Here is a 20,998-nt window from a genome sequence, read left to right as displayed (position 1 = left end):
TTTCAATATTTCTCTCTCTCTTCTCTCTCTCTCCCCCTCCCTGTCTCTTCCTTTTCCTCTCTCCCTCTCTCCTTTCCTCTCTCTCTCTCTCTCCCTCACTCTTTCTCTCCCTCTCTCTGTCTTTCTCTCTTTCAATCTTTCTCTCCAACCCCCTCTCTCAATCTCCGTCTCTCTGTCTTTCAATCTCTCTCTCCCTCCCTCTCTCTTTCTTCCTCTCTCTCCCTCCCTCCCTCTCTCTTTCTCTCCCTCTCTCTGTCTTTCTCTCTTTCAATCTTTCTCTCCATCCCCTCTCTCAATCTCTGTCTCTCTGTGTCTTTCAATATTTCTCTCTCCCTCCCTCCCCCCTCCTTCCCTCTCACACAGACAGACACAGAGACAAAAAGATACCAGGAGGTGACGAAACCTCCATTAACCAGAATGTGAGCTGGGCCTTCACAATCTCTCTTAAGAGTGTGAAGCCTTGGAGGCACATTTGTAAATTAAAGCAACGCCGGGACATCTCGCTCTGATTTGTGGCCTGGCTTCAAGAAAATTGGAGCATTTTGGTGCCCAGGCACTAGGCTGCTGCTTCCCCTATTCCACCCTGCTCAGGAAGTCCAACGTTCACACTTAGGCAAGCTCGGTGTGACAAAGCAAGTCGTGCAATTTGCAAGCCGCCTCTCTTCCTTTTTCTATAAAGCCGAGATCCCGTAATATCGGGAAAGCTGCTGCCAATCACTCAGCAGACTTTCAGGTTTGTTCACCTTCTTCCGCGATGTCTTTTTTTTTCAGGACGCTGCTTCACCTGGGATATTAAATTTTGTGTGTACTTAAAGCAGAGTCCAAGTGTCTTATTTTGTGTTTTGTTTTAAATTCCATTAGGTAGGTTCAAGTCGTGAAATCCATCTTTCACTATTGGGTTCTTTCCCTTTTTAATTTTTTTTTGTTCCAAGTCCGAAACAAACTTTTATTTAACTTTCTCGAAAAGGAAACAGTTATCTTCTTAGTCCAGGAAATCAAATGCCGTCAAATAAAAATACAGTGGAAGCTCTGGTCACAACCGTAATCCATTCCAGGACTTTGGTCGCAACCCTGACCGGAAGCAAGAGTGATGGCGCAGCAGGGGAAATTGCTGTGGTTGTGTTTGATCGCCACCCGAGGATGTGTCCATGACCAGAGTGAAATGCCACGCTGTAAAAAAGATGTGGAGACTCTAGAAAGAGTGCAGAGAAGAACAACCAAGATGATTAGGGGACTGGAGACTAAAACATATGAAGAACGGTTGCAGGAACTGGGCATGAATGAAAAGAAGGACCAGGGGAGACATGATAGCAGTCTTCCAATATCTCAGGGGTTGCCACAAACAAGAGGGAGTCAAGCTATTCTCCAAAGCACCTGAGGGTAGGACAAGAAGCAATGGGTGGAAACTAATCAAGGAGAGAAGCAACTTAGAACTGAGGAGAAATTGCCTGACAGTTAGAATAATTAATCAGTGGAACAATTTGCCTCCAGAAGTTGTGACTGCCCCAACACTGGAAGTCTTTAAGAAGATGTTGGACAACCATTTGTCTGAAGTGGTGTAGGGTTTCCTGCCTAGGCAGGGGGTTGGACTAGAAGACCTCCAAGGTCCCTTCCAACTCTGCTATTGTATATGAAGAACAGTGGCTGGAACTAGATATGTCTAGTTTAATGAAAAGAAGGACCAGGGGAGACATGATAGCAGTCTTCCGATCTCTCAGGGGTTGCCCCAAAGAAGAGGGAGTCAAGCTATTCTCCAAAGCACCTGAGGGTAGAACAAGAAGCAATGGGTGGAAACTAATCAAGGAGAGAAGCAACCTAGAACTAAGGAGAAATTTCCTGCCAGTTAAAACAATTAATCAGCGGAACAACTTGGCTCCAGAAATTGTAAATGCTCCAACACTGGAAGTTTTTAAGAAGAGATTGGTTAAGCACTTGTCTAAATTGATGTAGGGTTTCCTGTCTAGGCAGGGGGTTGGTCTGGAAGACCTCCAAGATCCCTTCCAACTCTTATTATTCGATTCTATTTAGTGGATTTTTTGATCGGCACCCAATACGGTCGTGGTCAGAAGCGTTTGTGACCTGAGGCTCTGCTGTATAATCCTTTAAGACGGACTTTTTTGGAATACAGAGCATCCTCAATTTACAACCACACATTTCTGTTGGACTTAACTCACTAACTGTTGGACTAACGTTTGTTAAGTGAGAGGTTTGCCTCCTTTTGTGACCTTTTCTTGCCACCCTTGTTAAGTGAATCCCTGCAGTTGATAAGTTGGTCACGCGGCCGTTAAGCGAATCGGGCTTCCCCGCTGGCCTTGCGGACACCAGAGTGACTTAACCGACTTACTCATTTAACAACGGCGGGGATTCCCTTAAAAACTGTGGCAAGAAAGGCCTTAAACCGTAGCAAAATTCGCTTAGCAACCTAAATTCCGGGCCCGATTGTGGTGGTAAGTTGAGGACTCCCCGGACTGGTTTTCGAGCCTCTTTACCTGCAGTGCGTAGCTGTTTCCCCTCCCTGGAGTGATTCACAAAGTTGTATAACAACATTGTTTAGGGTGGGAGTGTCAGCACTTCAGCTCTTTGCCCGAAGTTATTCATTAAATGCAGTTTGCAAAGTTCACCTCTCCAGTTGAGTTGCAATGAAAGTTGTTTTGTTGTGGCTTTGTAACATTTTTTATTTTTAAAAAAAAAGTATTTATTGAACTTTCCAACATTTAAAAGACAGAACCCAAAACACAAATTTACACTTATAACAGCTTTTCTGTATCGGTATCAATACCTTTCGTAACAATCCTCTTTACCAAAAGCCTATCTCAATTTCAATATCCTAAGTTATGTCCTTATTGAAGTTATGATAACATCAAATCGATATCAATATTTTTCTTATACCTTTTACATTCTATACATTATACTTTAACCTTTTATACCCCAAGTTTTACGTTTACTCTCAAGCCAGGAATACCATCTATTTCAAAATGGATAGCACTCGGTTTCTTCCCCCTCCTTCATTTCCATAGACAGCCGATCCATTTCTGCGCATTCATAAATTTTCCCTCTTCTAGTTGGGTCTGGGAGGAGTTTCTGTTTGTTTCCAGTTCTGTGCTAAAACGATTCTACTTGCAGAATATGGAATGTTATGTATTGTAATTTTTTCCCCATTTTCCCATCGGAAATACCCAGGAGAAACATTCCCAGCTTCAACTCTGTCCTCTGTTCACCGATCTCTTCCAGCCACTTTCTTATCTTATGCCAATATTTTATGATTTTAGGGCAGGGGAGATGCAACATTTTGGTGGCCGAGGGCCCCCTTTACACTGGGAGGTTTGGGGGCCACAAAGTAGGCGGGGCTAATTTTTTTTGGAATTGGAAATTAAGAATTTACTTCATTTGGGGGCTAACCTGCCTGTTTTAGGTTTATAGTTACCCGCTTGGGAGCACAAGTGCTCAGTGGCTATGTGGATTCAGTGGCTCAGTGGCTAAGATGCTGAGCTTGTCGATCAGAAAGGTCAGCAGTTCGAATCCCTAGCGCCATGTAACGGAGTGAGCTCCCGTGACTTGTCCCAGCTTCTGCCAACCTAGCAGTTTGAAAGCACGTAAAAAATGCAAGTAGAAAAGTAGAGACCACCTTTGGTGGGAAGGGAACAGCGTTCCGTGCGCCTTCGGCATTGAGTCATGCCGGCCACATGGCCACGGAGATGTCTTCGGACAGCGCTGGCTCTTCGGTTTTGAAACGGAGACGAGCACCGCCCCCTAGAGTCGGGAACGACTAGCACATATGTGCGAGGGGAACCTTTACCTTTACTTGGGAGCACAGGAAATTACCATTGGTTCTTAGCCATCATGATTATGGGGGCGAGGGGTTCTTAACAATTTAAACATTAAAAACCTGGCCTAGGAGAAAAATGCTGGGTCTGCAGAATGGCTGAATGCTTTCAAGGAAATGTTTTCCAAACTTGGCAACTTTCAGAATGTGTGGACTTCCACTCCCAGAATTCCCTGCCACCTTAAAATTCACACGGTTGAGAAACACCACTCTAGACTGTAAACAGAAGGGTGCCCAAGAACCTCATCTAAAATTAAACATACAATTTCCTGACATGTTCCAGGAAACCTATTAATATTCCTCCTTCTCCTCTCTTCTTCTCAACCAGGATCCTTCGGTCACTCAGCTGGCCAATGCGAACCAGGGTACCCTGGATGAATTCAATCCCTTCTCGGAGACTTCTCGGCAAGTAAGTTCAGGGGTATAGTCAACTATTATATGTCGCTTTCAGTGGTTTTTATATGGGCTTTTCAACGTTTGATGGGAAGCTGCCCAAAGTTGGTTGAAATAGTATGCCACTTCATAGTGCTTTACATACATCTTTAAGCGCTTTGCAGAGTCAGCCTCTTGCCCCCAACAATCTGGGTTATCCTTTTTGACCGACCTTGGAAGGATGGAAGACTGAGTCAACTTTGAGCCAGTAAAGATCGAACTCCAGGCTGGGGGCAGCATTTCCCTGCAATGCTGCATTCAGGAAGGGAGGGAGGGAGGGAGGAAGGAAGGAAGGCCCACTCTCATGGCCTTCAGAAAAGCCGTTAAAACCTGGCTATTCTGGCAGGCCTAGGGCTGTTGACCGCATTGTTGAGGTCCAGCCCCGATCAAACCGAATGTATGTGTGTTGATTTTAACCTGTTTTTTTTAAAATTATTATTATTATTTCTTCTTTCTTCGTTGTAAGCCGCCCGGAGTCCTCTGGGATTGGGCGGCCTATAAATCATATAAATGAATGAATGAATGAATGAAGGAAGGAAGGAAGGAAGGAAGGAAGGAAGGGCACTCAGACTTATTCAGAGTGCGTTACAGTCCTCCCAACAATCTGGGTCCTCCTTTGACCGACCTCGGGAGGATGGAAGGCTGAGTCAACCTTGAGCCAGTCAAGATCGAACTCCAGGCACGGGGTAGCGTTTCCCTGCAATGCTGCATTAAGGAAGGAAGGAAGGAAGGAAGGAAGGAAGGGCACTCAGATTTATATATCACTTCAGAGTGTATTACAGTCCTCCCTAAGCGGTTTGCAGAGTCAGACTTTTGCCCCCAACAATCTGGATCCTCCTTTGACAGGCCCCAGAAGGCTGGAAGGCTGAGTCAACCTTGAGCCTGTGAGGATCGAACTGATGGCAGTGGGCAGAGTGAGCCTGCAATACTGCATTCTAACCATTGGGAAGGAAGGAAGGAAGATAGCAATAGCACTTAGATTTATATACCACTTCACAGTGCTATACAGCCCTGTCTAAGCGGTTTACAGAGGCAGCCTGTTGCCCCCAACAATCTGGGTCCCAGGTAGCTAGATAAATGGTTTAAAAAAATAAATAATTAGGAGCTGGATGTTTTTATCTCTTATCTCCCGCTTTCTGATATCTGCTCCCCTTCCTCCCCATCTTTTAAGTTTTAAGTTATAACCTGTATTTTTATTGCAATTTTACACACACACGGTTTTATTTTGAAGTTGTAAGCCACCTAAAGAGATGACAGACTTGCGAGATGACAGACAAATTTGATGAATAATAATATTTTCCTTTCCTCCTCTAGACGAATGCCGCTCAGACGATCCCAGCCACCCGTACTGCTGGCGCCTCTCAGCCTGCCGTGTTGCAGACTTCTGTGGAGCCCACCCCACAGGTGTGCCCCCTCCCCCCCAAATTTACTCCTTGCATTATTAGAGTCTGTCTCTACAGGACGTCATCCCATATCCTAGACCAGTGGTTCCCAAACTTGGCAACTTTAAGACTTGTGGACTTCAACTTCCAGAATTCTCCAGCCAGCTCTGCTGGCTGGAGAATTCTAGGAGTTGAAGTCCACAAGTCTTAAAGTTGCCAAGTTTGGGAACCATTGTCCTAGGCTAACCCATAATAGACAGGCCCATGAAATGCCGATCAGGGTGGTAATCCTCTGGAAAAGGTATCTTAATATCTTTTTCTTTGCATTTGGGGTGGGGGGTGGGGTTTCTGCCTCTGTTCATAAGGAAGAGGAAGCAAGCTTTTGTTCTGGATATTTTAATCCGGAACACTTCTTGCCACTCCCCTCGTCCAGATTAACAGAGTTGGAAGGGAGTCCAACTCCTCACTCAAGCAGGAGACCCTACACCACTTCTGACAGATGGCAGTCCAGTCTCTTCTTGAAAGCCTCCAGTGATGAAGCTCCCCAACTTCTGAAGGCAACTTCTGTTCCGTGGGTTGATTGTTCTCCCTGTCAGGAAATTCCTCCTTATTTTCAGGTTGAATCTCTCCTTGGTCAGTTTCCATCCATTATTCCTTGTCTGGCATTCGGGGGCTTTGGAGAATAGCTTGACCCCCTCCTCCTCTCTGTGGCAGCCCCTCAGATATTGGAAGGCTGCTATCATGTCTCCCCTGGTCCTTCTCTTCACTAGACTAGCCATGCCCAGTTCCTGTAACCATTCATTGTATGTTTTAGGAAGAAAAATAGAGATTACTCAGCCTTTTTGAAAGATGAACAGTTGGGAGGGGTCTTGTAGGTCATCTAGCCCACCCCTGCTCAAGCAGGAGACCCTCCACCATTTCTGACCAATGGCAGTCCAGTCTCTTCTTGAAAGCCTCCAGTGATGAAGCTCCCACAACTTCCAAAGGAAACTTCCATTCCATGGTTTGATTGTTCTCCCTGTCAGGAAATTCCTCCTTATTTCCAGGTTGACTCTCTCCTTATTCAGTTTCCATCCATCATTCCTTGTCTGGCATTCAGGTGCTTTGGAAAATAGGTTGACACCCCTCCCCCCTCTGTGGCAGCCCCTCAAATACTAGAACTCTACTATCATGTCTCCCCTGGTCCTTCTCTTCCCTAGACTAGCCAGGCCCAGTTCCTGCAACCATTCATCGTATGTTTGAGCCTCCAGTCCCCTCATCATCCTGGTTGCTCTTCTCTGCACTCCGCAGTTAGGTTGAGATTCCAACTCCAGCTGCCGAGGTTCATAGCTAGCTCGCTTGCTCAAAGGATTCTGGGAGATGTGGTCTCTGCACACCCGGAGGAGGGCCAAGAGGAAGAATAGCAATAGCAATAGCAGTTAGACTTCTATACCGCTTCATAGGGATTTCAGCCCTCTCTAAGCGGTTTACAGAGTCAGCACATTGCCCCCAACAACAATCCGGGTTCTCATTTTACCCACCTCAGAAAGATGGAAGGCTGAGTCAACCCTGAGCCGCTGAGATTTGAACAGCCGAACTGCAGACGGATGTGGCATGTGACCAGGGTGGATTAAATCAATCTCCTGCCTGTCACTTTTATTTCACTCAACTATCCCGGAATATTTCCTGCCAAACCCCCATGTCTAATTTTAGAACTGCGCTGGCCACTGAAGGAACTTTGCTGATTTTTTTCTTAGTTCATTCTTTGTTTCTCTCTTTTGCTTCTGGGGTCCTTGGTGCTCTCTGAGCTTGGTAGTTTCACTCCCAAATTGGATAATGTCGTCCTTCTAACCCCGCTCCCTTCTAGCACTGATGATGTTACCTAGTTGGGTCATGAAACGTCTACTAGAAAACCACCAAGCTCAGAAACCACCAAGGACCCCACAGTCCAATCCTGAGCCACAAATATATTCTCTCTCTCTCCCTCCCTCTCTCTCTCTCTCTCTTTCTTTTCCTTTCTTTCTTTCTTTCTTTCTTTTTGGCCTGTTTTACAGTATCTCCTACTACTAATGATCTAAAAACGCACACCTCCCTAAGACCAATAAGATCGCACAGGATGGGCCTTCTCCAGGTACCGTCAGCTGGACAATGCCGGCTGGCAACGCCTCGGAGCAGGGCCTTCTCTGTTGCCGCTCCGGCCCTATGGAATGAGCTACCCCCAGAGATCCGGACCCTACGCACTCTCATGGCCTTCCGAAAAGCTATTAAGACCTGGCTATTCCGGCAGGCCTGGGGCTGTTGACCTCTGGATTGGGGTCCAGCCCCGCTTAGATTGGGTGCATGTTGTGTCTTTTTAAATTTGTCGTGTTTTATCTGTTTTTTAATTTCTGTTTCTGTAAGCCGCCTGGAGTCCTCCAGGATTGGGCAGCCTATAAATTTAATAAACAGTTAAACAGTTAAAAACAAAAACATTTGGAAACCATCGCAAGAATCAATATCTATGGAGGTTCTCAATCACCCAGGTCCAAGAGGCAACTGGAATATAAATCATTTGATCCCATGCGTTCAGAGCTTGCAGATTTATATTCTGCACCAAATATCAATCCTTCCATCCTCTACCTCCACCCACCGACCCCAGTCAGAGCTTAAGAAGCTTCTTGGATGAGAAGCAAAACCTCTTTAAAGAAAAACCAGAAAATCCAGTTGCCTCTTGAAGGGGGAGGGGGGGGAAAGCACCCTTGGGAATCACAAGAATCCATTTGTCCATGGGTGACTTTGCTTAAATCCCTCCCTCCAAAGAGCGCGAAATCCCAGAGAATATTTTAATTTCCTGCCTTTGGATGAGGAGAGAGAGAGAGAGAGAAGCATTAACTCTACTCCTGGTGGCGTGCTTTCCCACGTGCGGTTTTTCTCCTCCTGTCCTTACCTTGCTTGTCTAACCTGTTTTCGAGGGCCGGTGACTCCGTTGCAGGAGCCAGCAGATCAGGCCCATCCCGTAAGCTTAGCACAAGCCTAGTTGTGTGTTGCAGCTGCTGCTTAGACAGGCGAGCAAGTACCTGACTCCTAAATTCATCTCGGCAAGTTCGGAAGGTTCAGAGAGGCAGAGGTTGCTAGAGGACAGCAGCGGTCAGAGTCTCCAGCAGGTAAAAAAGGGAAGGGTAGCAAATGCCACCGAGAGAGAACCTTGCAGCCCTCCTCCCTCTTAGGACAGGGGTTCTCCAACCTTGGCAACTTTTAAGCCTGGCGGACTTCAACTCCCAGAATTCCTCAGCCAGCAAAGCAAAGCTTTGCTGAGGAATTCTGGGAGCTGAAGTCCGCCAGGCTTAAAAGTTGCCAAGGTTGGAGACCCCTGCTCTAGGAAGTTACAGGCCTCCTCGACTTAACAACCTCAATTGAGCTTGAAAATTTTCTCTTGTTCAGTGAGACATTTATTAAGTGAGTTTTTGCCCCGTTGCCACGCTCGTTAAGTGCATCCCTGCAGTTGTTGGGTTGTTCACGCGGCCATTAAGCGGTCTGACTAGATGGTTGTAACTCCAGGACTTCCTGTAATCACTTCTCCCCACCCCACCCCGCCATACAAAGGATCCTGCTTTATATTTGTATTCCTCCTGATCATAATGATGTGGAGCTGGCAGCAGATTCGGACAGTGAGGAGGTTGGGGAGGAAGATGGGCCAGTCCTGGAGTCTGGGGAAGGCTCTGATGAGGGCTCTGTGTCGGAGGGCAGAGAGGGGGCCAGAGCTGTATGCCAGTTATCAGCTGCCTTCAGAGTCAGACATGAGTGAGGCAGATGAACAACTGGAGCCTGTTCCCAGTGTGCACATGTGCAGAATTGCCAGGAGAAGGGAACAGCTAAAGAACAGGGGTCGACTTGGGAGTAAGGCCACAGGTGGACGATGAATGGCCCCTCCCAGAGGAAATAAAAGGGGAGCGAAAGGGGAGTGGAGTTTGCAGGAGACAATTCACTTAATTGGTTCCTGACTCTCCGAGACTCCTTGCCAAGTTTTGCAGATATCGGCCTGGCAGCTCTCCAAGCCAGATAAGGTCTGTGACTGTAAATCCTCCCTTGAAAGACTTTGCTGGATGTGAATGAGCAGAATTCACAGTCAATTAATAAAAGGGGGTTTTGTCAGGAGAAAGAATCTGTTTCATGCTCTTGGGAAACCTCAGTCAGAACACATAAAACCCAGTTCTCTTCTGAGATACTAGTCCTTTCCTGGTGCTGTTTGAAATTATGTTTGGAACAAGGACCCCAGAAAGCAGAAAGAGAAATGGCGATATTTGCCTTTCAGGGGAGAAATTCGAGTAAGTTCTTCTGTCTGCATGTCTGAAATTCTTTTTATTTCACGTGCACAATTTCCTAGAAAATCAAGAAAGCTGATCAAAAAACACTAGATGGCAATAGGTTTTAAGAGCCTATAGGGACGCGGTAACTCAGTGGCTAAGATGCTGAGTTTGTCAATCAGAAAGTTTGGCAGTTCGAATCCCTAGCGCCGCGTAACGGAGTGAGCTCCTGCTATTTGTCCCAGCTTCTGCCAACCGAGCAGTTCGAAAGCACGTAAAAAATGCAAGTAGAAAAATAGGAGCCACCTTTGGTGGGAAGGGAACAACATTCCGTGCGTCTTCGGTGTTTAGTCATGCCGACCACATGACCATGGAGACGTCTTCGGACAGCGCTGGCTCTTCAGTTTTGAAATGGAGATGAGCACCGGCCCCTAGAGTCGGGAACGACTAGCACATACGTGCAAGGGGAATTTTTACCTTTAAGGCTTTTTTAAAAAAAGATTGGCTTCCTCTGATTTCTTGGAGAAACCTAGAGACAGATAACCAAATTCTTCCAAAATCTAGTATTTAATGGTGCCACTATTTATTACTTGATCAATTCATGTATCCAATGTAGATGCCATCCATCTCAGTTAACTCCCAGCGGAAAAACATAAAAAGCCTAAAAACCTTTATTAAAATCCAGTTCATCAATAAGAAGGGCTAAATATAAAATCAAGAATAAGCGTCAATTAAATATTAAAAGGCTGGGTTGGCGCGAAAAGGCTGGGTTGGCGGAATGCCTGAATACTTTTTAAGGCATTCCTTTTTCCAACGTGGCAACTTTAAGAGATGTAGACTTCAACTCCCAGAATTCCTCAGCCCAGGGGAATTCTGGGACTTGGAAGTCCACCCATCTCACTAATTGCCAAGTTGGGAAAAAAAGCTGTTTTAAAGACTAGAAAACAAGGTGGTGTCATAGCAGGTGCGAAGGATGGTAAACAAAGCATTCCAAACTATACCTTATAACCTTTTAAATGGAATAATAATAATATAAGAATGGCAAAGAAAAAGAATAACTATGTGAATGTATACCTATAACTGTATGTAAGAGAATAAATGACAGTAGAAATATAAAGTATAATATAGGTAAATAATGTTTGGTCACAAGTAGCTAAGTATAAATAAATAAAGAATTGTACATAAAAATGGATAACGAACAAGGAGATTATGAACGCAAGATAGAAATCTAGAGTAGGGAAAACACTAACTGCAAAGAAACCAATTCGGAACTGCGGTATGATATACGATGGAACTTATTGTTCCTATGTTGTTTTTAAGTCATGTGTTTGTTTCTGTTGTCGTGCTTATGTGTTTAAAATAAAAATTTATAACAAAGTAATATTTCCGTAGAAAATTGAGAAATTGGTTTCAATTCAACGGAAATAAGCAACCAAAATTTTTTAAAAGAGAAATGTGTATGTAACTAAAAATGTATTTTTAATTTAAATTTATAATAAACCATGTCACAGAGTACTCTTAAAAAGAATAATAATAAAAAAAATTATTTATTATTATTTTTAAATAAAGACTAGAAAGCAACACAACCTCCACTCCAAAAGGATTAGAGCTGCAGGCTCTTTCGCTAGCCCCCCTGCCCATCCCCAAATCAGTGTTTCTCAACCTTGGCGACTTTAAGTCCTGTGGACTTCAGCTCCCAGAATTCCCCAGCCAGCTTTAAGTCCACAGGACTTAAAGTCGCCAAGGTTGAGAAACACTACCCTAGAATTGACTTTAACCCTTCCCTCCCCTTTTCTAATAATTTCCATTGCTTCTCCCGGTCTCCAGTCTGTGGCCTCAGCAGCGCAGGCTGGGCTTCTGAAGCAGCAAGAAGAATTAGAGAGGAAAGCTGCGGAATTGGACAGAAAGGAGCGCGAACTGCAGAACAGCGCAGCTGCCTTTGACCGTGAGTAATAACAGAATGACCGGCCTGGAAGGGACCCTGGAGGTCTTCTAGTCCAACCCCCTCTGTTCGAGCAAGAGACCCTGTGCCATTCCAGACAAAGGGCTGTCCAGTCTCTTCTTAAAAACCTTCAGAGTTAGAGCCCCCACAGTATGTGGAGGCAAGTCGTTCCATTGCCTAATTGTCCTCGCGGTTAGGAAGTTTCTCCTTCAACCCAGCTTGCTTCTCTCCTTGATTAGTTTCCATCCATGGCTTCTTGTCCTGCCTTCAGGTACTTTGGAGAATAGCTTGACTCCTTCTTTGTGGCAGCCCTTCAAAATATTGGAAGGCTGCTATCTATATAATCAATTTCATTGTATTTAGGTACAATGACAATAAAGATTATACTTATACATATTTTATATGGGACGCGGTGGCTGAGTGGCTAGGACGCTGAGTTTGTCGATCAGAAAGGTTGGCAGTTCGGCGGTTCGAATCCCTAGCGCCACGTAACCGAGTGAGCTCCCGTTACTCATCCCAGCTTCCGCCACCTAACAGTTTGAAAGCATGTAAAAATGCAAGTAGAAAAATAGGAACCATCTTTGGTGGGAAGGGAACAGCGTTCCGTGTGCCTTCAGTGTTGAGTCATGCCAGCCACATGACCACGGAGACGTCTTCGGACAGCGCTGGCTCTTCGGCTTTGAAATGGAGATGAGCACTGCCCCCTAGAGTCAGGAACGACTAGCACGTATATAGGGGTAATCTTATCCTGTCATCCCTCATCCCTCTTTTCATTAAGCTAGACATACCCATTTCCTGCAACCGTTCTTCATATATTTTAGCCTCCAATCCCCATAATCATCTTTGCTGCTCTTCTCCGCACTCTTTAATGCTCAAACCCCCTTTTCTCCCCAAAATAATAAATGAGCAAGACATCTACTCCAACCCCCTCTTCAGAGCAGCGTTCCAAATACCATGCAGAATTAAATCCGAGTCAAAGGCAAAACTATCCTTAAAGTTCCAATTTAATAAGACAGGCATGTTGGCACATTGCTGTGGAATTCCAATACTGGAAATGACATCAGAATTCCACCCAGTTAAAAGTTCATGATCTTGTCGCCACACCCACAATATATCACATGGTCCAATATTCTTCTTCCACACTGGCATCCACACCCAATTTCTTCCGGTCAGGTGTACTGGTGCGGAAACAAAGGATGACCTTGGCTTCTAGTAAAGAATGAAAAACAATACATTCCACAATCCTACTCCTTCTATTCCCCCCTCCCATCGACTGTACTAAAGAAACAGCATAATGAAATAAGAGAAAGTGTGGCATCCTAAAAGGAATATAATTGCAGGCCTGATAGCTTGCCAATTCCAGCACCGCGGTGGAAGCCCTTCCCGAAATGCCTTCTCTTTTCTCCCCTCCAGCGAAACAGAACAACTGGCCCCCGCTTCCAAAGTTCTGCCCCGTCAAGCCATGCTTCTATCAAGATTTCTCCGCGGAGATCCCAGCCGACTATCAGCACATTTGCAAAATGATGTATTACCTGTGGATGTGTGAGTATAAAAGCGGGGGAGCGAAAGAGTGCGGGAAGCTTTCTCCGTGACAAAAACATTGGCAAATTTTTTGTTTGCCTTTTAAAAAAAAAATAGGTAAAAAAGAACCCATTGGAGGTGCACAGTTGATGTTTCCGATTTCCATTCCCACCACGACTTAAACCTCTTAAATAAAAACGATCTTTAGCTCCGTTCGTTGGGAAGTCGAGTGTTATTGCAGTCAAGCATAGCCGGAACTGAGAATCGCGTGCCCAAATCCCTAAATTCAACTTTTATCCCTCCCATAACTGTTTCCCATCGTTGACCCCCTGCCCCCCGCCCACCAACCAATCCGATTCAAGCAAGATGTTTTCAACGTGGTCAACTGTAGGTTGGTATGGAGTTTCTGCCTTCTCCCAGCTGGTTGACCTTGAGGTAGCATCTCAGGGAAGATAACAGCTTTTACAGAATTTATATTGCCGCCTAGTCTCACATGGCAGCTCAAGGCGGATTATAGACTATAACATCTCACATAAAAATAATCAAATAACCATAATATAATTACGGCGGCAAGGATTGCCTTTGCCCAGAAATGGAAAAACAAATTAATCATAAGCGAAGATGAAATAATAAGAAAGGTTATGGATTGTGCTGAAATGGACAAACTAACTAAAGAAATCCAGGGAAAAGAAGAATCAGAATTCTACCAGATATGGGATAAATGGTATAGGTGGATGGAGGAAAGAAACAAGGATCAATGAAGGAATATAACAAAACTCAAAAAATAATAGTTATGAGTAAAATAAGAGGGTTAAGAATGGTGAAATTCAAACGAAATACAATAGAAGGGGAAATAATATAAGGTGAGCGGTATCGATTGATAATTGCTATTAGAAAGAACAGGAAGTTCCTGTTCGTATTGTATTGTGTAAATGTCATATTGTATTGTGTAAATACAGGCACACAAAACATCTAAAGTTTGTGTGTGTGTATTTTACATGTTGTTAAAAAATGAAAAATTAATTTAAAAAAATAACCAAAGAAGAGTCTTATAATAAATCAATGTAATAAAATCACTCTCCGGCCCTCCCCACCCTGGTGACAGCCGGATCACAGGAGCCATTTAATGGGCTCCATCCCGCTCTGGGTTACCACAGGTCTTCAGCGTCTTCCGGAAGAGAGTTAGTGGGGGCCATTCTAATCTCTGAAGGGATGATGTTCCAGAGAGAGGGGGCCACCATGGAGAAGACCCTTCTTCTGGGTCCCACCAGGTGTATCTCCCTAGGGCCGTAATGGCAAACTTAGGGCATGCGTGCCGGAAGTGACACACAGAGCCATCTCTCCGGGCACATGAGCTAGTGCCTGTTGCTCTTCCGGTTTCCAGTGCACCAACCAGCTGGTTTTCACACGGGTGGGAGCTCCAGAAACCGGAAGAACAGATGCCCGGTGCGCATGCACACGCCGGGAAGATGACCTTCCAGTGTCCTGCAGGTGTGCCGGCCACCTGGTCTCCCAGTTTCTGGCATCCAAGCGCAGGCGAAGACCAACTAGCCGGTGCAAATGTGTGTGCCGGAAACCAGAGGACCGTCTTCCCGATGCGTGCATGCGCACCGGGCAGCTGCTCTTCCGGTTCCCGGAACGTACATGCGCGGGCACTCCCGTTTTGCCACCCGGTGCCGAAAAGGTTAGCAACACTTCCCCAGGGGACGGGACACGCAACCTTCCCTGCCTCCCTGCTCTGACGGGTCGGGTCGATGTGGCTGGCAGAGACGGCCCCTCCGATCCCCTGGTCCCAAGCCACGAAGGGTTTTTAACCAAGATGTACCGTTTAGAAAGCATTTGCAGAGTGAGGAAAGGGTCCCGAGTATTTTGGACAATCCGGTTCATCAAACGGGGGGGGCATGATTGAAAGAACTTGGCCGAGGCTCCCTCTTCCAATAAAACGAGAGCCTTGAAACCGTGTCTGTTCAATGCACAGAGAGGGCGTTGCCACTCCAGACTTTAAAACCCTTCGCGGTGACAAAAAGCCCCCCCCTATCCCCGTTTTCCGTCCCCGCGGGCCTCGAGGAAACCCCTCCGCGTTTCGGATCCCTTGGCGAAGCTTTCTAACTTTTTCTTTTCTTTTCTCTCTCTCTCTTTCCCGGTCAGTTCACTCGGTCACCCTGGTGTTAAACCTCCTCGCCTGCGTGGCGGCGTTCACGGTGGAGCCCTCGAAACTGGGGTCGGATTTGGGCCTGTCCATCTTGTGGCTCGTCCTGTTCACCCCCTGCGCTTTCCTCTGTTGGTATCGACCGGTTTACAAGGCCTTCCGGCAAGTATCACCTTTCCTCCCGGAGGGCAAGGGGGGGCGCCGAATGGGTAAATGGGCCCATGCGTTGGATGATCCTGGCTTGATTCTCTCTCTCTCTCTCACACACACACAGGTCAGACAGCTCCTTCAGTTTCTTTGTCTTTTTCTTCATCTTCTTCTGCCAAATCATTGCCCACGTCGTCCAGGCCGTCGGTATCCCTAGCTGGGGGAGCAGGTAAGCCTCGTGTCTCTCCCGGAAGCCCCGGCGGGTCAGGGCAGGCTTTTCTACTGGTAGACGGGGGGGGGGAGCTGCTGCCTTGGGGGTTCGTCCCCCCCTCCCACCTACCCCCCTTAACTTACCCCTTTTCTAAAGCCTCTTCTGTGTTGTTTCCCCCCCCACTTCCTGGTCTGCGGCTTCCACAGATCCCAGCTGAAGCACCTCTAACTCCATGCTTCCTGCCCTCCGTCCTCGCCCAAAAGGCCTGTATTTCTTCTAACCTTTTTGAACTCATGCGACCCCCATGCTTGTGCCCATCTCACACCACCCCCACCCTGCATGTTTTCAGATCTGTGAACGGTGTGCGCGCGTCTCTCCTTTCTCTGCCTCTCTCTCCCTCTTTCCCTCTCTCTCTCCTCCCTTCCCCCCTCTCTTTCTTTCTTTCTCTCTCCCTCCCTCTCTCCCTTCCTCTCTATCTTCCTCCCTCTCTCCCCCTTCCTCCTCTCTTTCTCTCTCTCCCTCTCTCCCTTTCTCTCTATCTTCCTCCCTCTCTCTCCCTTCCTCCTCTCTTTCTTTCTCTCCCTCCTCTCTCCCTTCCTCTCTATCTTCCCCCTCTCTCCTCCTCCTCTCTCTCCCTTCCTCCTCTCTTCTTCTCCTCCCTCCCCTCTCTCCCTTCTCTCTATCTTCCTCTCCCTCTCTCTCTCCCCCTCCCTCTCCCTCCCTTCCTCCTCTCTCTCTTCTCTCTCTCCCTCTCTCCCTTCCTCTCTATCTTCCTCCCTCTCTCTCCTCCTCCTCTCCTCTTTCTCTCTCTCCCCTCCCCTTCCTCTCTATCTCTCCTCCCCTCTCTCCCTTCCTCCTCTCTTTCTTCTCTCTCTCCCTCTCTCCCTTCCTCTCTATCTTCCTCCCTCTCTCCCCCTTCCTCCTCTCTTTCTCTCTCTCCCTCTCTCCCTTTCTCTCATCTTCTCCCTCTCTCTCCCCTCTCTCCCTCCCCTCCTCTCTTCTCTTCTCTCTCTCTCCCTCTCTCCCTTTCTCTCTATCTTCCTCCCTCTCTCTCTTTCTCTCCCACTTCCTCCCTCTTTCCCTCTCTCCCTCCTCACTATCTTCCTCCCGCTCTCTCTTCCTCTTTCTCTCCCACCCCCCTCCCTCTTCCCTCTCCTCTCCCTCCCTTCTCTCTCTTCTTCGCTCTCTCCTGCTCCCTCCCTCTTCCTCCCCCTCTCTCTCTTCATCTCCCCCTCTCCCTTTCTCCCTCATTCTCTTCGTCTCCCCTTCTCCCCTTCCTTTCTCTCCCCCTCCCTCTCTCTTTCTCCCTCTCTCCCCTTCTTCTTTCTCTCCCTCTCCCTCCCACTTTCCCTCTCTCCCTCCCTCACTCTATCTCCCCCTCTCTTTCTCCCTCCTTCCCCTTCTCCCACTCTTTCTCTCTCTCTCCCACTCCCTCCCCTCTCCCTCTTTTCCTCCTCCTCTCTCCCTCCCTTTGCTCCTCTATCTCCCCCTTCCCTCCATCTCTTCCCCTATCCCTCTCTCTCTCTCATTCGCTTTCCATCCCTAGCCATGATTACAGTTCTCACTCACGTAAGGCATTCTGGGCTTAGCAGTCCTCAGCCGTCATCTCTGTCAATCTGGGGCAGGAGGTATTGTATTTTTTGGATTATAAGACGCACCTGACTATAAAACATACCTACATTTAGAAGAGGAAAACAAAACAAAAAAGGTTTTTGGGCTCTGCACGCCTCATTTGGGATGGGGGGGGTGGCCCTTTCCCAGCTTTTTATTTATTCCTTTTTGAGGGTTTTTGGCCCATTTTGGAGGCTTTTCTTGGTCCATTTTTGGGGGGGAAAACAGCCCAAAAAAAGTCTCAAAAGCAGCCTGAAAAAAGCCTTGAAAACACCCTGAAAAAAGCCCCCAAAAAGCTGAGAAAAACCTCGAAAACGGGCCAAGAAAAGCTGGGAAAAACAGCCTGAAAAAAGCCGAAAAAACGGGCCGAAAAAAGTCCTGGAAAAAGTGTGTGAAGGCCAAAAAAAATGGCTGGCAGATGGGCAGGGCTTCAGCAATATTCAGTCTATCAGACGCACAGACATTTTCACCCCCTTTTGGGAGACAAAAAAGTGTGTCTTATAGTCCGAAAAATACGGTAGTTCGTATGTCCTGAAATCCTTGGGCTTGAACAAGTCCATCAGGGAGCGAGAGAACGAAGGGGAAGCCACAAACAGTCCAGATTTCACACACCAAGTGGACTTTGCAAATTCAATTGGTTGTTCTCGATTATGGCTGGCATCAGGAGGAAACTCGGGGCCCTCCTTCTCTATCCGAGTTCTTAGACTATCTTTACAGAGTTTGCTGATTGTGCAAGGAGGCTTTTGCACAGAACTGATGGCTCGTCTTGTATTTCTGGATCTTGGGTGTGTCAGTCACACGTGCAAAATTTACCAGCGGTGTCTGCAGACTTCATGACGCCGCAGTTTATGGGCCAGGAAACCCAACCGCATCCGTGAACCAAGTTGGACGTATTCCGTGGCTCTGGCTTTGATAGAAGACAGTTTTATTTTTATTTATTAAATTTATTTCCTGTATCAATTCGCAAAGCCCCCTGGGTTAAAAATCAGAAACCCTCTTCCCTGATTATCCAATTATGGAATCAGTTATTCCTGCCTCAAAGCTGCTTTTTCAAGAGGCGGATGGACTTTTCCGCGGTTTTTCCTGGAAAATGTTTCCCTTCTCATCCCATGAACCTGCGGGAACCGATGAAGCTTCTTGGACGAGAAGCGAAATGCCTCCCAGGAAAAACCGAAAAAAGTCCTGTCGCCTTTTGAAAAAGCAACTTCGAGACATAACGGTGAGCTGGATGACTGAGGATCTCCATAGGCAGAATAACAGAATTGGAAGGGACCTTGGAGGTCTTCTAGTCCAACCTTCTGCTCAGGCAGGAAGCCCCATACCATTATGAGCCGCGGTGGCGCAGTGGTTAGGGTGCAGTACTGAAGGCTACTTAAGCTGACTGCTAGCTGCAGTTTGGCAGTTCGAATCTCACCAGGCTCAAGGTTGGCTCAGCCGTCCATCCTTCCGAGGTGGGTAAAATGCGGGCCCAGATTGTTGGGGGGAAATAGGCAGACTCTGTAAACTGTTTAGAGAGGGCTGTGAAGCGGTATATAAGTCTAAATGTCATTACGATTGCAGACAAATGGCTGTTCTGTCTCTTCTTAAACACCTTCAGTGTTGGAACATTCACAACTTTCTAGACATTTATCTCTGGCTGCTACTGCCTGTAAAAGCATCACACCTGTAGATCAAACAGGCTTCTCTGGAGCAAATTCTGCGGCTCCAAATAGCCTCCAAAAGTAAAATCAGAGTCCGAGGCAAAACATTCCTCAAAGTTCCAATTGATGAAGAGAGCCATGTTGGCACATCTGGGGAAACCCGAATCTGAAAGCTTCCCCGGTTTTTCCCCACCCAGTTGAAAGTTCAAGATCTCACCCGCATACCCACAAGTCCATCACGTGGTCCAATTTCCCCTGCCATGATGGCAATTGCTCCCATCCAGTTCCGGTCAGGTGCAGAGACAAAGGATACCTTGGTTTTCTAGAAAGGATTTTGCTATGTCTACTTCTCATCTAATTCCGTACAATCTCCCCCTCCCATTTCCCACCATAGAAAAGGCATAGTAAAACAATAGATTAATAGAAAGTTTGACTTTGACACCCCCTGTCTTAGAGGAACCTGTAAGGCCCTTTGATACCGCTGCCTCCAGTCTTGTTTCTCCGGTTCCCAGAGCAATCCGAATTCCTACTCATTCAATATTCCCCTCACTTCCTTTCCTTCCTCCAGTGGCTGGATTTTGGCCCTCTCCGCGACCTCAAACCTGGCCGGGAAGATTATCATGATAGGGTGTCGCAATGTTCTCACCACTTCGCTGTGCTCTCTCTCTTCCTGCTGAAACGAGTGAGTTGGGAAGACAAATGATTGACAGGGGTCTAGAAGCCTGCTGCAGAGCTGGCAGCAGATTCGGACAGTGAGGAGGTTGGGGAAGAACCAGGGCCAGTCCTGGAGTCTGGGGAAGGCTCTGATGAGGGCTCTGTGTCGGAGGGCAGAGAGGGGGCCAGAGCCGTATGCCGGTTATCAGCTGCCTTCGGAGTCAGACATCAGTGAGGCAGAAGAACAGCTGGAGCCTGTTCCCAGTGTGGCCATGCGCAGAGCTGCCAGACGAAGGGAACAGCTAAAGAACAGGGGTCGACTTGGGACTAAGGCCACAGGTGGACGGTGAATGGCCCCTCCCAGAGGAAATAAAAGAGGAGCGACAGGGGAGTGGAGTTTGCAGGAGACCATTAGTTCCCTTAATTGGTTGTGACTCTCCGAGACTCCTGGCCACGTTTTGCGAGATCGGCCTGGCAGCTCTCCAAGCCAGATAAGGTCTGTGACTATAAATCCTCCCTCGAAAGACTTTGCTGGATGTGAAGGAGCAGAATTCACAGTAGGAAGCCTAGGTCAGAAACAATCACATCTCTTTAGTAGATTGTACGTAAATAGCAGCAACACAACAACAAGAAGCTTCTTGGCAATTTTGTCCTTGTGTTTCATTTGTTTCTTTCGAAACAAAACATACTAAAATACCAAATCCAAGCAGATCACTTTGGCAGATTGTACATAAGCAGCAGAAACAACAACAAGCCCCTTGGCAATTTGGCCCTTTTGGGGTTTGTTTATTTTAAAATAAAACACAAAATTAGCAGGAAGTCTACCCCACCCGTCTCGTCCAATAGGAAGATGAGAAGGGTTTTGCCAGGCAAAGGGAAGAGCTAAAGAACAGGGGTTGACTTGGGAGTAAGACCACAGGGAGAGGATTTTAACCGGGGGGCAATTGAACCTTGTTTAAACCAAGTTTATGGCATTTTGGGCTTCCTACTGTGAGGAGAGTTCACTTTTCGATTAAAAGAATTATACGTCCCCGGTGGGGGGGGAGAGCATCGGGATTTCAGAAATGCTTAGGTGTGCTCTTTTTTTCTTTTTTTTCTCTTTTTCCTTTTATTTTCCTTTCTTTTCTTTTCTTTTCTTCAATTTTAGTATAAAATATAAATTGAATAGATTAATGAATGGTAGAAATACACCAAAGTGAGGAGTAGAGAGAAGAAGAGGGAGAA

General features: G+C 46.7%; 1 protein-coding gene across 1 annotated transcript in view; it reads left to right on the top strand.

Annotated features, from left to right (window-relative positions):
- SCAMP2 (secretory carrier membrane protein 2) overlaps positions 1-19,838 on the top strand; it is a 30,388-nt gene extending 10,550 nt beyond the window's left edge. Inside the window, 8 exon segments of the mRNA XM_032233416.1 lie at positions 4,152-4,232; positions 5,570-5,659; positions 11,727-11,844; positions 13,255-13,383; positions 15,511-15,673; positions 15,786-15,887; positions 19,689-19,768; positions 19,771-19,838. Coding sequence (XP_032089307.1) covers positions 4,152-4,232; positions 5,570-5,659; positions 11,727-11,844; positions 13,255-13,383; positions 15,511-15,673; positions 15,786-15,887; positions 19,689-19,768; positions 19,771-19,823 — 816 coding nt within the window. The 3' untranslated portion in view covers positions 19,824-19,838.
- Positions 19,839-20,998: the final 1,160 nt, after the last annotated feature.

The sequence above is a fragment of the Thamnophis elegans genome, chromosome 16 (genome assembly GCF_009769535.1).
Source record: "Thamnophis elegans isolate rThaEle1 chromosome 16, rThaEle1.pri, whole genome shotgun sequence".
In the NCBI taxonomy this organism is placed as follows: Eukaryota; Metazoa; Chordata; class Lepidosauria; order Squamata; family Colubridae; genus Thamnophis; species Thamnophis elegans.
Note: the sequence above shows the minus strand (reverse complement) of the source record. Positions and strands in the feature narration are given on the sequence as shown.